The sequence below is a fragment of the Carcharhinus amblyrhynchos genome, chromosome 5, assembly GCF_965287045.1.
Source record: "Carcharhinus amblyrhynchos chromosome 5, sCarAmb.v2.hapA, whole genome shotgun sequence".
NCBI classification, from domain to species: domain Eukaryota; kingdom Metazoa; phylum Chordata; class Chondrichthyes; order Carcharhiniformes; family Carcharhinidae; genus Carcharhinus; species Carcharhinus amblyrhynchos.
Genome location: NC_137328.1, coordinates 124,639,318 through 124,656,595, shown reverse-complemented (window position 1 = coordinate 124,656,595; position 17,278 = coordinate 124,639,318). Strand labels below are relative to the sequence as shown.

General features: G+C 51.5%; 1 protein-coding gene across 1 annotated transcript in view; it reads left to right on the top strand.

Annotated features, from left to right (window-relative positions):
- The window catches only part of phf24 (PHD finger protein 24), a 71,937-nt gene extending 62,432 nt beyond the window's left edge, over positions 1-9,505 (top strand). The window contains exon 8 of the mRNA XM_080189767.1: positions 9,343-9,505. Within this exon, the coding sequence (XP_080045893.1) occupies positions 9,343-9,439 (97 nt within the window). The 3' untranslated portion in view covers positions 9,440-9,505. The remainder of the gene's footprint in view (positions 1-9,342) is intronic.
- Positions 9,506-17,278: the final 7,773 nt, after the last annotated feature.

The window sequence follows — 17,278 nt, the reverse complement described above, 5'->3', positions numbered from 1 at the left end:
TATCTGTTGTTCTATATATAAACCACCCTGAACCCCTCGATTAGATTCCAGTCTGTAACTAACTCCCGGGTATCTGTTATTCTTTATATAAACCACCCTGAACCCCTCGACTAGATTCCAGTCTGTAACTCACTCCCGGGTATCTGTTATTCTATATATAAACCTCCCCGAACCCCTCGATTAGATTCCAGTCTGTAACTCACTCCCGGGTATCTGTTATTCTATATATAAACCACCCCGAACCCCTCGATTAGATCCCAGTCTGTAACTCACTCCCGGGTATCTGTTATTCTATATATAAACCACCCCGAACCCCTCGATTAGATTCCTGTCTGTAACTCACTCCCGGGTATCTGTTATTCTATATATAAACCACCCTGAACCCCTCGATTAGATTCCAGTCTGTAACTCACTCCCGGGTATCTGCTATTCTATATATAAACCACGCCGAACCCCTCGATTAGATTCCTGTCTGTAACTCACTCCCGGGTATCTGTTATTCTATATTTAAACCACCCTGAACCCCTCGATTAGATTCCAGTCTGTAACTCACTCCCGGGTATCTGTTATTCTTTACATAAACCACCCTGAACCCCTCGACTAGATTCCAGTCTGTAACTCACTCCCGGGTATCTGTTATTCTATATATAAACCTCCCCGAACCCCTCGATTAGATTCCAGTCTGTAACTCACTCCTGGGTATCTGTTATTCTATATATAAACCACCCCGAACCCCTCGATTAGATCCCAGTCTGTAACTCACTCCCGGGTATCTGTTATTCTATATATAAACCACCCCGAACCCCTCGATTAGACTCCAGTGTGTAACTCACTCCCGGGTATCTGTTATTCTATATATAAACTACCCCGAACCCCTCGATTAGACTCCAGTGTGTAACTCACTCCCGGGTATCTGTTATTCTATATATAAACCACCCCGAACCCCTCGATTAGATCCCAGTCTGTAACTCACTCCCGGGTATCTGTTATTCTATATATAAACCACCCCGAACCCCTCGATTAGACTCCAGTGTGTAACTCACTCCCGGGTATCTGTTATTCTATATATATACCACCCCGAACCCCTCGATTAGATCCCAGTCTGTAACTCACTCCCGGGTATCTGTTATTCTATATATAAACCACCCCGAACTCCTCGATTAGACTCCAGTGTGTAACTCACTCCCGGGTATCTGTTATTCTATATATAAACCACCCCGAACCCCTCGATTAGATTCCTGTCTGTAACTCACTCCCGGTATCTGTTATTCTATATATAAACCGCCCCGAACCCCTTGATTAGATTCCAGTCTGTAACTCACTCCCGGGTAGCTGTTATGCTATATATAAACCCCCCCAAACCTCTCGATTAAATTCCAGTCTGTAACTCACTCCTGGGTATCTGTTAATCTATATATAAACCACCTCGTACCCCTCGATTAGATTCCAGTCTGTATCTAACTCCAGGGTATCTGTTATTCTATATATAAATCCCCCCAAACCCCTCGATTAGATCCCAGTCTGTAACTCACTCCCGGGTATCTGTTATTCTATTTATAAACCACCCCGAACCCCTCGATTAGACTCCAGTGTGTAACTCACTCCCGGGTATCTGTTATTCTATATATAAACCACCCCGAACCCCTCGATTAGATCCCAGTCTGTAACTCACTCCCGGGCATCTGTTATTCTATATATAAACCACCCCGAACCCCTCGATTAGATTCCAGCCTGTAACTCACTCCCGGGTATCTGTTATTCTATATATAAACCACCCTGAACCCCTCGATTAGACTCCAGTGTGTAACTCACTCCCGGGTATCTGTTATTCTATATATAAACCACCCCGAACCCCTCGATTAGATTCCTGTCTGTAACTCACTCCCGGTATCTGTTATTCTATATATAAACCGCCCCGAACCCCTTGATTAGATTCCAGTCTGTAACTCACTCCCGGTATCTGTTATTCTTTATATAAACCACCCCGAACCCCTCGATTAGATTCCTGTCTGTAACTCACTCCCGGTATCTGTTATTCTATATATAAACCGCCCCGAACCCCTTGATTTGATTCCAGTCTGTAACTCACTCCCGGGTATCTGTTATTCTATATATAAACCCCCCCAAACCCCTCGATTAAATTCCAGTCTGTAACTCACTCCTGGGTTCTGTTAATCTATATATAAACCACCCCGTACCCCTCGATTAGATTCCAGTCTGTATCTCACTCCAGGGTATTTGTTATTCTATATATAAACTACCCCGAACCCCTCGATTAGACTCCAGTGTGTAACTCATTCCCGGGTATCTGTTATTCTATATATAAACCACCCCGAACCCCTCGATTAGATCCCAGTCTGTAACTCACTCCCGGGTATATGTTATTCTATATATAAACCACCCCGAACCCCTCGATTAGACTCCAGTGTGTAACTCACTCCCGGGTATCTGTTATTCTATATATAAACCACCCCGAACCCCTCGATTAGATCCCAGTCTGTAACTCACTCCCGGGTATCCGTTATTCTATATATAAACCACCCCGAACCCCTTGATTAGACTCCAGTGTGTAACTCACTCCCGGGTATCTGTTATTCTATATATAAACCACCCCGAACCCCTCGATTAGATTCCTGTCTGTAACTCACTCCCGGTATCTGTTATTCTATACATAAACCGCCCCGAACCCCTTGATTAGATTCCAGTCTGTAACTCACTCCCGGGTATCTGTTATTCTATATAGAAACCCCCCCGAAACCCCTCGATTAAATTCCAGTCTATAACTCACTCCTGGGTATCTGTTAATCTATATATAAACCACCTCGTACCCCTCGATTAGATTCCAGTCTGTATCTCACTCCAGGGTATCTGTTATTCTATATATAAATCCCCCCAAACCCCTCGATTAAATTCTAGTCTGTAACTCACTCCCGGGTATCCGTTATTCTATATATAAACCATCCCGAACCCCTCGATTAGACTCGAGTCTGAAACTCACTCCCGGGTATCTGTTATTCTATATATAAACCACCCCGAACCCCTCGATTAGATTCCAGTCTGTAACTCACTCCCGGTATCTGTTATTCTATATATAAACCACCCCGAACCCCTTGATTAGATTCCAGTCTGTAACTCACTCCCGGGTATCTGTTATTCTGTGTATAAACCGCCCCGAACCCCTTGATTAGATTCCAGTCTGTAACTCACTCCCGGTATCTGTTATTCTATATTTAAACCACCCCGAACCCCTCGATTAGATCCAGTCTGTAACTCACTCCCAGGTATCTGTTATTCTATGTATAAACCACCCCGCACCCCTCGATTAGATTCCAGTCTGTAACTCACTCCCAGGTATCTGTTATTCTAGATATAAACCACCCCGAACCCCTCGATTAGTCTCCAGTCTGTAACTCAATCCCGGGTATCTGCTATTCTATATATAATCCACCCTGAACCCCTCTATTAGATTCCAGTCTGTAACTCACTCCCGGGTATCTGTTATTCTTTATATAAACCACCCTGAACCCCTCGATTAGATTCCTGTCTGTAACTCACTCCCGGGTATCTGTTATTCTATATATAAACCGCCCCGAACCCCTCGATTAGACTCCAGCCTGTAACTCACTCCCAGGTATCTGTAATTCTATATATAAACCACCACAAACCGCTCGATTAGATTCCTGTCTGTAACTCACTCCCAGGTATCTGTTCTGTATATAATCTCAACCCGAACCCCTCGATTAGATTCCAGTCTGTAACTCACTCCCGGGTATCTGTTATTCTATATATAAACCACCCCGAACCCCTCGATTAGATTCCACTCTGTAACTCACTCCCGGGTATCTGTTATTCTATATATAAACCACCCCGAACCCCTCGATTAGATCCCAGTCTGTAACTCACTCCCGGGTATCTGTTATTCTATATATAAACCACCCCGAACCCCTCGATTAGACTCCAGTGTGTAACTCACTCCCGGGTATCTGTTATTCTATATATAAACCACGCCAAACCCCTCGATTAGACTCCAGTGTGTAACTCACTCCCGGGTGTCTGTTATTCTATATATAAACCACCCCGAACCCCTCGATTAGATCCCAGTCTGTAACTCACTCCCGGGTATCTGTTATTCTATATTTAAACCACCCCAAACCCCTCGATTAGACTCCAGTGTGTAACTCACTCCCGGGTATCTGTTATTCTATATATAAACCACCCCGAACCCCTCGATTAGATTCCAGCCTGTAACTCACTCCCGGGTATCTGTTATTCTATATATAAACCACCCCAAACCCCTCGATTAGACTCCAGTGTGTAACTCACTCCCGGGTATCTGTTATTCTATATATAAACCACCCCGAACCCCTCGATTAGATTCCTGTCTGTAACTCACTCCCGGTATCTGTTATTCTATATATAAACCGCCCCGAACCCCTTGATTAGATTCCAGTCTGTAACTCACTCCCGGTATCTGTTATTCTATATATAAACCACCCTGAACCCCTCGATTAGATTCCAGTCTGTAACTCACTCCCGGTATCTGTTATTCTATATATCAACCACCCCGAACCCCTCGATTAGATTCCTGTCTGTAACTCACTCCCGGTATCTGTTATTCTATATATAAACCGCCCCGAACCCCTTGATTAGATTCCAGTCTGTAACTCACTCCCGGGTATCTGTTATTCTATATATAAACCCCTCCAAACCCCTCGATTAAATTCCAGTCTGTAACTCACTCCTGGGTTCTGTTAATCTATATATAAACCACCCCGTACCCCTCGATTAGATTCCAGTCTGTATCTCACTCCAGGGTATCTGTTATTCTATATATAAATCCCCCCAAACCCCTCGATTAAATTCTAGTCTGTAACTCACTCCCAGGTATCCGTTATTCTATATATAAACCACCCCGAACCCCTCGATTAGACTCCAGTCTGTAACTCACTCCCGGTATCTGTTATTCTATATATAAACCGCCCCGAACCCCTTGATTAGATTCCAGTCTGTAACTCACTCCCGGTATCTGTTATTCTATATATAAACCACCCCGAACCCCTCGATTAGATTCCAGTCTGTAACTCACTCCCAGGTATCTGTTATTCTAGATATAAACCACCCCGAACCCCTCGATTAGTCTCCAGTCTGTAACTCAATCCCGGGTATCTGCTATTCTATATATAATCCACCCTGAACCCCTCTATTAGATTCCAGTCTGTAACTCACTCCCGGGTATCTGTTATTCTTTATATAAACCACCCTGAACCCCTCGATTAGATTCCTGTCTGTAACTCACTCCCGGGTATCTGTTATTCTATATATAAACCGCCCCGAACCCCTCGATTAGACTCCAGCCTGTAACTCACTCCCAGGTATCTGTAATTCTATATATAAACCACCACAAACCCCTCGATTAGATTCCTGTCTGTAACTCACTCCCAGGTATCTGTTCTGTATATAATCTCAACCCGAACCCCTCGATTAGATTCCAGTCTGTAACTCACTCCCGGGTATCTGTTATTCTATATATAAACCACCCCGAACCCCTCGATTAGATCCCAGTCTGTAACTCACTCCCGGGTATCTGTTATTCTATATATAAACCACCCCGAACCCCTCGATTAGACTCCAGTGTGTAACTCACTCCCGGGTATCTGTTATTCTATATATAAACCACGCCGAACCCCTCGATTAGACTCCAGTGCGTAACTCACTCCCGGGTGTCTGTTATTCTATATATAAACCACCCCGAACCCCTCGATTAGATTCCAGCCTGTAACTCACTCCCGGGTATCTGTTATTCTATATATAAACCACCCCAAACCCCTCGATTAGACTCCAGTGTGTAACTCACTCCCGGGTATCTGTTATTCTATATATAAACCACCCCGAACCCCTCGATTAGATTCCAGCCTGTAACTCACTCCCGGGTATCTGTTATTCTATATATAAACCACCCCAAACCCCTCGATTAGACTCCAGTGTGTAACTCACTCCCGGGTGTCTGTTATTCTATATATAAACCACCCCGAACCCCTCGATTAGATTCCTGTCTGTAACTCACTCCCGGTATCTGTTATTCTATATATAAACCGCCACGAACCGCTTGATTAGATTCCAGTCTGTAACTCACTCCCGGTATCTGTTATTCTATATATAAACCACCCTGAACCCCTCGATTAGATTCCAGTCTGTAACTCACTCCCGGTATCTGTTATTCTATATATAAACCTCCCCGAACCCCTCGATTAGATTCCTGTCTGTAACTCACTCCCGGTATCTGTTATTCTATATATAAACCGCCCCGAACCCCTTGATTAGATTCCAGTCTGTAACTCACTCCCGGGCATCTGTTATTCTATATATAAACCCCTCCAAACCCCTCGATTAAATTCCAGTCTGTAACTCACTCCTGGGTTCTGTTAATCTATATATAAACCACCCCGTACCCCTCGATTAGATTCCAGTCTGTATCTCACTCCAGGGTATCTGTTATTCTATATATAAATCCCCCCAAACCCCTCGATTAAATTCTAGTCTGTAACTCACTCCCGGGTATCCGTTATTCTATATATAAACCATCCCGAACCCCTCGATTAGACTCCAGTCTGAAACTCACTCCCGGGTATCTGTTATTGTATATATAAACCACCCCGAACCCCTCGATTAGATTCCAGCCTATAACTCACTCCCGGTATCTGTTATTCTATATATAAACCGCCCCGAACCCCTCGATTAGATTCCAGTCTGTAACTCACTCCCGGGTATCTGTTATTCTATATATAAACCCCCCTGAACCCCTCGATTAGATTCCAGTCTGTAACTCACTCCCGGGTATCTGTTATTCTTTATATAAACCACCCCGAACCCCTCGATTAGATTCCTGTCTGTAACTCACTCCCGGGTATCTGTTATTCTATATATAAACCAACCCGAACCCCTCGATTAGATTCCAGTCTGTAACTCACTCCCGGGTATCTGTTATTCTATATATAAGCCACCCCGAACCCCTCGATTAGATTCCAGTCCGTAACTCACTCCCGTGTATCTGTTGTTCTATATATAAACCACCCCGAACCCCTCGATTAGATTCCAGTCTGTAACTCACTCCCGGGTATCAGTTATTCTATATATAAACCACCCCGAACTCCTCGATTAGATTCCTGTCTTTAACTCACTCCCAGGTATCTGTTATTCTATATATAAACCACCCCGAACCCCTCGATTAGATTCCTGTCTGTAACTCACTCCCGGGTATCTGTTATTCTATATATAAACCACCTGAACCCCTCAATTAGATTCCAGTCTGTAACTCACTCCCGGGTATCTGTTATTCTGTATATAAACCACCCCGAACCCCTCCTTTAGATTCCAGTCTGTAACTCACTCCCGGGTATCTGTTATTCTATATATAAACCACCCCGAACCCCTCGATTAGATTCCAGTCTGTAACTCACTCCCGGGTATCTGTTATTCTATATATATACCACCCTGAACCCCTCGATTAGATTCCAGTCTGTAACTCACTCCCGGGTATCTGTTATTCTATATATAAACCACCTGAACCCCTCAATTAGATTCCAGTCTGTAACTCACTCCCGGGTATCTGTTATTCTGTATATAAACCACCCCGAACCCCTCGATTAGATTCCAGTCTGTAAGTCACTCCCGGGTATCTGTTATTCTATATATAAACCACCCCGAACCCCTTGATTAGATTCCAGTCTGTAACTCACTCCCGGGTATCTGTTATTCTATATATAAACCACCCCGAACCCCTCGATTAGACTCCTGTCTGTAACTCAGTCCCGGTATCTGTTATTCTATATATAAACCACCCCGAACCCCTCGATTAGATTCCAGTCTGTAACTCACTCCCGGGTATCTGTTATTCTATATATAAACCACCCCGAACCCCTCGATTAGATTCCAGTCTGTAACTCACTCCCGGGTATCTGTTATTCTATATATAAACCACCCCGAACCCCTCGATTAGATTCCAGTCTGTAACTCACTCCCGTGTATCTGTTATTCTATATATAAACCACCCCGAACCCCTCGATTAGATTCCAGTCTGTAACTCACTCCCGGGTATCTGTTATTCTATATATAAACCACCCCTGAACCCCTCGATTAGATTCCAGTCTGTAACTCACTCCCGGGTATCTGTTATTCTATATATAGACCACCCCAAACCCCTCGATTAGACTCCAGTCTGTAACTCACTCCCGGGTATCTGTTATTCTATATATAAACCACCCCAAACCCCTCGATTAGATTCCAGTCTGTAACTCACTCCCGGGTATCTGTTATTCTATATATAAACCACCTGAACCCCTCGATTAGATTCCAGTCTGTAACTCACTCCCGGGTATCTGTTATTCTATATATAAACCATCCCGAACCCCTCGATTAGACTCCAGTCTGTAACTCACTCCCGGGTATCTGTTATTCTATATATAAATCACCCCGAACCCCTCGATTAGATTCCAGTCTGTAACTCACTCCCGGGTGTCTGTTATTCTATATATAAACCACCCGAAACCCCTCGATTAGATTCCAGTCTGTAACTCACTCCCGGGTATCTGTTATTCTATATATAAACCACCCCAAACCCCTCGATTAGATTCCAGTCTGTAACTCTCTCCCGGGTATCTGTTATTCTATATATAAACCACCCCGAACCCCTCGATTAGATTCCAGTCTGTAACTCACTCCCGGGTATCTGTTATTCTATATATGAACCACCCCGAACCCCTCGATTAGATCCCAGTCTGTAACTCACTCCCGGGTATCTGTTATTCTATATATGAACCACCCCGAACCCCTCGATTAGATTCCAGTCTGTAACTCACTCCCGGGTATCTGTTATTCTATATATAAGCCACCCCGAACCCCTCGATTAGATCCCAGTCTGTAACTCACTCCCGGGTATCTGTTATTCTATATATAAACCACCCCGAACCCCTCGATTAGATCCCAGTCTGTAACTCACTCCCGGGTATCTGTTATTCTATATATAAACCACCCCGAACCCCTCGATTAGATTCCTGTCTGTAACTCACTCCCGGTATCTTTCTCTCTTTGTTTACTCCCTCTTCCCTCTGATTAAATTAGCTTTTCTAACCCTCTGATGTACATTTGTACACAGTTCACCTTCCCTTCACAGGGGCTGTATGTTCTGTCACCATGGATACAGTTGGAAATGCGAGGCTGCTTTGAGTTGGGTCTAAATTAGCCAATAATGCTTTCCTCCAGCCCACGCGGAGAGCAGCCACAAGTGACCCTGAGGAGTGAGCGAATTCGCTTTGATTCTGACACGTTTCCTGTTTCTCTCCGCAGACGTGTCGATTGGAAGACATTCCTGAAGGAAAATGCCATCTACCTACTGGCCGCTCGCCCCAACAGTGCGGCCATTCACCTGCGCCCCACCGTCTAACTCCGGGGAGAAGAGGTCTTCCAGCCTTTGGCCGTGTGGCCCTTCCCTGCCCTCCCCCACCCCTCCCCGCCCCTCCTCCCTCACCCCCCCAACCTCTCCGCAACACCCAGGGTGGAGATCAGCAAATGACAGAGGGGGACCTCAGCCGGACAGCTCGGGGCCTCACAGAGCTGCCCTCAGCAACCCTACCCCTGCTGGTCAGCTTTGACACTCACTCATTACCCAGCTGCGGCATTGCCGAATAGAAATCACTCTAGTATTCTTACCGATTATAATTCATGTATATAATGTCGTCTCAGGCAGCCTGCTACTGATACATGTAGAGAAATGTGACTTAATTCGACTGAAAGCATCAGGCCTGATTGGAGTTGAAGGTCTATTCCCATCTCACGAGCTGACATAACTCATCAAACCACCACCACAGACTGCACCTGCCCAAATTCAGGCCACAAGGTTTAATATTAAATGACGGAAGCCACCAGCCTGCCACTACTGAACTAACAATAAATAAACTTTCAACTTTAAACCATGTTTCAGTCACTTAGTACCTCCCACACCCCCATGTACACTCTCCCCTATCACTGACTCCCCCCCCATTCCCCCTCCCACACCCCCATGTACACTCTCCCCTATCACTGACTCTCCCCCCCATTCCCCCTCCCACACCCCCATGTACACTCTCCCCTATCACTGACTCTCCCCCCCATTCCCCCTCCCACACCCCCATGTACACTCTCCCCTATCACTGACTCTCCCCCCATTCCCCCTCCCACACCCCCATGTACACTCTCCCCTATCACTGACTCCCCCCCCATTCCCCCTCCCACACCCCCATGTACACTCTCCCCTATCACTGACTCTACCCCCCATTCCCCCTCCCACACTCCCATGTACACTCTCCCCTATCACTGACTCTACCCCCCATTCCCCCTCCCACACCCCCATGTACACTCTCCCCTATCACTGACTCTCCCCCCATTCCCCCTCCCACACCCCCATGTACACTCTCCCCTATCACTGACTCTACCCCCCCATTCCCCCTCCCACACCCCCATGTACACTCTCCCCTATCACTGACTCTCCCCCCCATTCCCCCTCCCACACCCCCATGTACACTCTCCCCTATCACTGACTTTCCCCCCATTCCCCCCTCCCACACCCCCATGTACACTCTCCCCTATCACTGACTCTCCCCCCATTCCCCCTCCCACACCCCCATGTACACTCTCCCCTATCACTGACTCTCCCCCCCATTCCCCCTCCCACACCCCCATGTACACTCTCCCCTATCACTGACTCTACCCCCCATTCCCCCTCCCACACCCCCATGTACACTCCCCCCTATCACTGACTTTCCCCCCATTCCCCCTCCCACACCCCCATGTACACTCTCCCCTATCACTGACTCTCCCCCCCATTCCCCCTCCCACACCCCCATGTACACTCTCCCCTATCACTGACTACCCCCCCATTCCCCCTCCCACACCCCCATGTACACTCTCCCCTATCACTGACTCCCCCCCCATTCCCCCTCCCACACCCCCATGTACACTCTCCCCTATCACTGACTCTCCCCCCATTCCCCCTCCCACACCCCCATGTACACTCTCCCCTATCACTGACTCTACCCCCCATTCCCCCTCCCACACTCCCATGTACACTCTCCCCTATCACTGACTCCCCCCCCATTCCCCCTCCCACACCCCCATGTACACTCTCCCCTATCACTGACTCTCCCCCCATTCCCCCTCCCACACCCCCATGTACACTCTCCCCTATCACTGACTCCCCCCCCATTCCCCCTCCCACACCCCCATGTACACTCTCCCCTATCACTGACTCTCCCCCCATTCCCCCTCCCACACCCCCATGTACACTCTCCCCTATCACTGACTCTACCCCCCATTCCCCCTCCCACACTCCCATGTACACTCTCCCCTATCACTGACTCTACCCCCCATTCCCCCTCCCACACCCCCATGTACACTCTCCCCTATCACTGACTCTCCCCCCATTCCCCCTCCCACACCCCCATGTACACTCTCCCCTATCACTGACTCTCCCCCCCATTCCCCCTCCCACACCCCCATGTACACTCTCCCCTATCACTGACTTTCCCCCCATTCCCCCCTCCCACACCCCCATGTACACTCTCCCCTATCACTGACTCTCCCCCCATTCCCCCTCCCACACCCCCATGTACACTCTCCCCTATCACTGACTCTCCCCCCCATTCCCCCTCCCACACCCCCATGTACACTCTCCCCTATCACTGACTCTCCCCCCATTCCCCCTCCCACACCCCCATGTACACTCTCCCCTATCACTGACTCCCCCCCCATTCCCCCTCCCACACCCCCATGTACACTCTCCCCTATCACTGACTCTCCCCCCATTCCCCCTCCCACACCCCCATGTACACTCTCCCCTATCACTGACTCTACCCCCCATTCCCCCTCCCACACCCCCATGTACACTCTCCCCTATCACTGACTCTCCCCCCATTCCCCCTCCCACACCCCCATGTACACTCTCCCCTATCACTGACTCTACCCCCCATTCCCCCTCCCACACCCCCATGTACACTCTCCCCTATCACTGACTCTACCCCCCATTCCCCCTCCCACACCCCCATGTACACTCTCCCCTATCACTGACTCTACCCCCCATTCCCCCTCCCACACCCCCATGTACACTCTCCCCTATCACTGACTCTCCCCCCATTCCCCCTCCCACACCCCCATGTACACTCTCCCCTATCACTGACTCTACCCCCCCATTCCCCCTCCCACACCCCCATGTACACTCTCCCCTATCACTGACTCTCCCCCCCATTCCCCCTCCCACACCCCCATGTACACTCTCCCCTATCACTGACTTTCCCCCCATTCCCCCCTCCCACACCCCCATGTACACTCTCCCCTATCACTGACTCTCCCCCCATTCCCCCTCCCACACCCCCATGTACACTCTCCCCTATCACTGACTCTACCCCCCATTCCCCCTCCCACACCCCCATGTACACTCTCCCCTATCACTGACTCTCCCCCCCATTCCCCCTCCCACACCCCCATGTACACTCTCCCCTATCACTGACTCTACCCCCCATTCCCCCTCCCACACCCCCATGTACACTCTCCCCTATCACTGACTCTCCCCCCCATTCCCCCTCCCACACCCCCATGTACACTCTCCCCTATCACTGACTCCCCCCCCATTCCCCCTCCCACACCCCCATGTACACTCTCCCCTATCACTGACTCTCCCCCCATTCCCCCTCCCACACCCCCATGTACACTCTCCCCTATCACTGACTCTACCCCCCATTCCCCCTCCCACACTCCCATGTACACTCTCCCCTATCACTGACTCTACCCCCCATTCCCCCTCCCACACCCCCATGTACACTCTCCCCTATCACTGACTCTCCCCCCATTCCCCCTCCCACACCCCCATGTACACTCTCCCCTATCACTGACTCTACCCCCCATTCCCCCTCCCACACCCCCATGTACACTCTCCCCTATCACTGACTCTCCCCCCCATTCCCCCTCCCACACCCCCATGTACACTCTCCCCTATCACTGACTCTCCCCCCCATTCCCCCTCCCACACCCCCATGTACACTCTCCCCTATCACTGACTTTCCCCCCATTCCCCCCTCCCACACCCCCATGTACACTCTCCCCTATCACTGACTCTCCCCCCATTCCCCCTCCCACACCCCCATGTACACTCTCCCCTATCACTGACTCTCCCCCCCATTCCCCCTCCCACACCCCCATGTACACTCTCCCCTATCACTGACTCTCCCCCCCATTCCCCCTCCCACACCCCCATGTACACTCTCCCCTATCACTGACTCTCCCCCCATTCCCCCTCCCACACCCCCATGTACACTCTCCCCTATCACTGACTCTCCCCCCATTCCCCCTCCCACACCCCCATGTACACTCTCCCCTATCACTGACTCTCCCCCCATTCCCCCTCCCACACCCCCATGTACACTCTCCCCTATCACTGACTCTCCCCCCCCATTCCCCCTCCCACACCCCCATGTACACTCTCCCCTATCACTGACTCTCCCCCCATTCCCCCTCCCACACCCCCATGTACACTCTCCCCTATCACTGACTCTCCCCCCCCATTCCCCCTCCCACACCCCCATGTACACTCTCCCCTATCACTGACTCTACCCCCCCATTCCCCCTCCCACACCCCCATGTACACTCTCCCCTATCACTGACTCTCCCCCCATTCCCCCTCCCACACCCCCATGTACACTCTCCCCTATCACTGACTCTCCCCCCATTCCCCCTCCCACACCCCCATGTACACTCTCCCCTATCACTGACTCTCCCCCCCCATTCCCCCTCCCACACCCCCATGTACACTCTCCCCTATCACTGACTCTCCCCCCATTCCCCCTCCCACACCCCCATGTACACTCTCCCCTATCACTGACTCTCCCCCCCCATTCCCCCTCCCACACCCCCATGTACACTCTCCCCTATCACTGACTCTACCCCCCCATTCCCCCTCCCACACCCCCATGTACACTCTCCCCTATCACTGACTCTCCCCCCATTCCCCCTCCCACACCCCCATGTACACTCTCCCCTATCACTGACTCTCCCCCCCCATTCCCCCTCCCACACCCCCATGTACACTCTCCCCTATCACTGACTCTCCCCCCATTCCCCCTCCCACACCCCCATGTACACTCTCCCCTATCACTGACTCTCCCCCCCCATTCCCCCTCCCACACCCCCATGTACACTCTCCCCTATCACTGACTCTCCCCCCCATTCCCCCTCCCACACCCCCATGTACACTCTCCCCTATCACTGACTCTCCCCCCATTCCCCCTCCCACACCCCCATGTACACTCTCCCCTATCACTGACTCTCCCCCCATTCCCCCTCCCACACCCCCATGTACACTCTCCCCTATCACTGACTCTCCCCCCCATTCCCCCTCCCACACCCCCATGTACACTCTCCCCTATCACTGACTTTCCCCCCATTCCCCCCTCCCACACCCCCATGTACACTCTCCCCTATCACTGACTCTCCCCCCATTCCCCCTCCCACACCCCCATGTACACTCTCCCCTATCACTGACTCTCCCCCCCATTCCCCCTCCCACACCCCCATGTACACTCTCCCCTATCACTGACTCCCCCCCCATTCCCCCTCCCACACCCCCATGTACACTCTCCCCTATCACTGACTCTCCCCCCATTCCCCCTCCCACACCCCCATGTACACTCTCCCCTATCACTGACTCTACCCCCCATTCCCCCTCCCACACCCCCATGTACACTCTCCCCTATCACTGACTCTACCCCCATTCCCCCTCCCACACCCCCATGTACACTCTCCCCTATCACTGACTCTACCCCCCATTCCCCCTCCCACACCCCCATGTACACTCTCCCCTATCACTGACTCTCCCCCCATTCCCCCTCCCACACCCCCATGTACACTCTCCCCTATCACTGACTCTCCCCCCATTCCCCCTCCCACACCCCCATGTACACTCTCCCCTATCACTGACTCTCCCCCCCATTCCCCCTCCCACACCCCCATGTACACTCTCCCCTATCACTGACTCTCCCCCCCATTCCCCCTCCCACACCCCCATGTACACTCTCCCCTATCACTGACTTTCCCCCCATTCCCCCCTCCCACACCCCCATGTACACTCTCCCCTATCACTGACTCTCCCCCCATTCCCCCTCCCACACCCCCATGTACACTCTCCCCTATCACTGACTCTCCCCCCCATTCCCCCTCCCACACCCCCATGTACACTCTCCCCTATCACTGACTCTCCCCCCCATTCCCCCTCCCACACCCCCATGTACACTCTCCCCTATCACTGACTCTCCCCCCATTCCCCCTCCCACACCCCCATGTACACTCTCCCCTATCACTGACTCTCCCCCCATTCCCCCTCCCACACCCCCATGTACACTCTCCCCTATCACTGACTCTCCCCCCCATTCGCCCTCCCACACCCCCATGTACACTCTCCCCTATCACTGACTCTCCCCCCCATTCCCCCTCCCACACCCCCATGTACACTCTCCCCTATCACTGACTCTCCCCCCCATTCCCCCTCCCACACCCCCATGTACACTCTCCCCTATCACTGACTCTCCCCCCATTCCCCCTCCCACACCCCCATGTACACTCTCCCCTATCACTGACTCTACCCCCCATTCCCCCTCCCACACCCCCATGTACACTCTCCCCTATCACTGACTCTCCCCCCCCATTCCCCCTCCCACACCCCCATGTACACTCTCCCCTATCACTGACTCTCCCCCCATTCCCCCTCCCACACCCCCATGTACACTCTCCCCTATCACTGACTCTCCCCCCCCATTCCCCCTCCCACACCCCCATGTACACTCTCCCCTATCACTGACTCTCCCCCCATTCCCCCTCCCACACCCCCATGTACACTCTCCCCTATCACTGACTCTCCCCCCCCATTCCCCCTCCCACACCCCCATGTACACTCTCCCCTATCACTGACTCTCCCCCCATTCCCCCTCCCACACCCCCATGTACACTCTCCCCTATCACTGACTCTACCCCCCCATTCCCCCTCCCACACCCCCATGTACACTCTCCCCTATCACTGACTCTCCCCCCATTCCCCCTCCCACACCCCCATGTACACTCTCCCCTATCACTGACTCTACCCCCCCATTCCCCCTCCCACACCCCCATGTACACTCTCCCCTATCACTGACTCTCCCCCCCATTCCCCCTCCCACACCCCCATGTACACTCTCCCCTATCACTGACTCTACCCCCCATTCCCCCTCCCACACCCCCATGTACACTCTCCCCTATCACTGACTCTCCCCCCCATTCCCCCTCCCACACCCCCATGTACACTCTCCCCTATCACTGACTCTCCCCCCCATTCGCCCTCCCACACCCCCATGTACACTCTCCCCTATCACTGACTCTCCCCCCCATTCGCCCTCCCACACCCCCATGTACACTCTCCCCTATCACTGACTCTCCCCCCATTCCCCCCTCCCACACCCCCATGTACACTCTCCCCTATCACTGACTCTCCCCCCATTCCCCCTCCCACACCCCCATGTACACTCTCCCCTATCACTGACTCTACCCCCCATTCCCCCCTCCCACACCCCCATGTACACTCTCCCCTATCACTGACTCTCCCCCCATTCCCCCTCCCACACCCCCATGTACACTCTCCCCTATCACTGACTCTCCCCCCATTCCCCCTCCCACACCCCCATGTACACTCTCCCCTATCACTGACTCTCCCCCCCATTCCCCCTCCCACACCCCCATGTACACTCTCCCCTATCACTGACTCTCCCCCCATTCCCCCTCCCACACCCCCATGTACACTCTCCCCTATCACTGACTCTACCCCCCATTCCCCCCTCCCACACCCCCATGTACACTCTCCCCTATCACTGACTCTCCCCCCATTCCCCCTCCCACACCCCCATGTACACTCTCCCCTATCACTGACTCTCCCCCCATTCCCCCTCCCACACCCCCATGTACACTCTCCCCTATCACTGACTGTCCCCATTTAATCTTGTGAGGATCGTTGAGTTTATCTGTTCTCTGATAATGATCTGTGCCACACGGTGATGTTTAGCAGTGCTGAACTCTGGCTGTGTCAGGCTGATGTCCTGAATCCCTCGCTAACATTGCTGCTTCATGGAGATAGGTGACCAGTTACCAAGGAGCCTGGTGAATGGCCGAACCACCTTTAAGCACTTCATCAGCTTGGTGATGGTGACCGCCACACTCGGACGCTGAGGATGGCTGA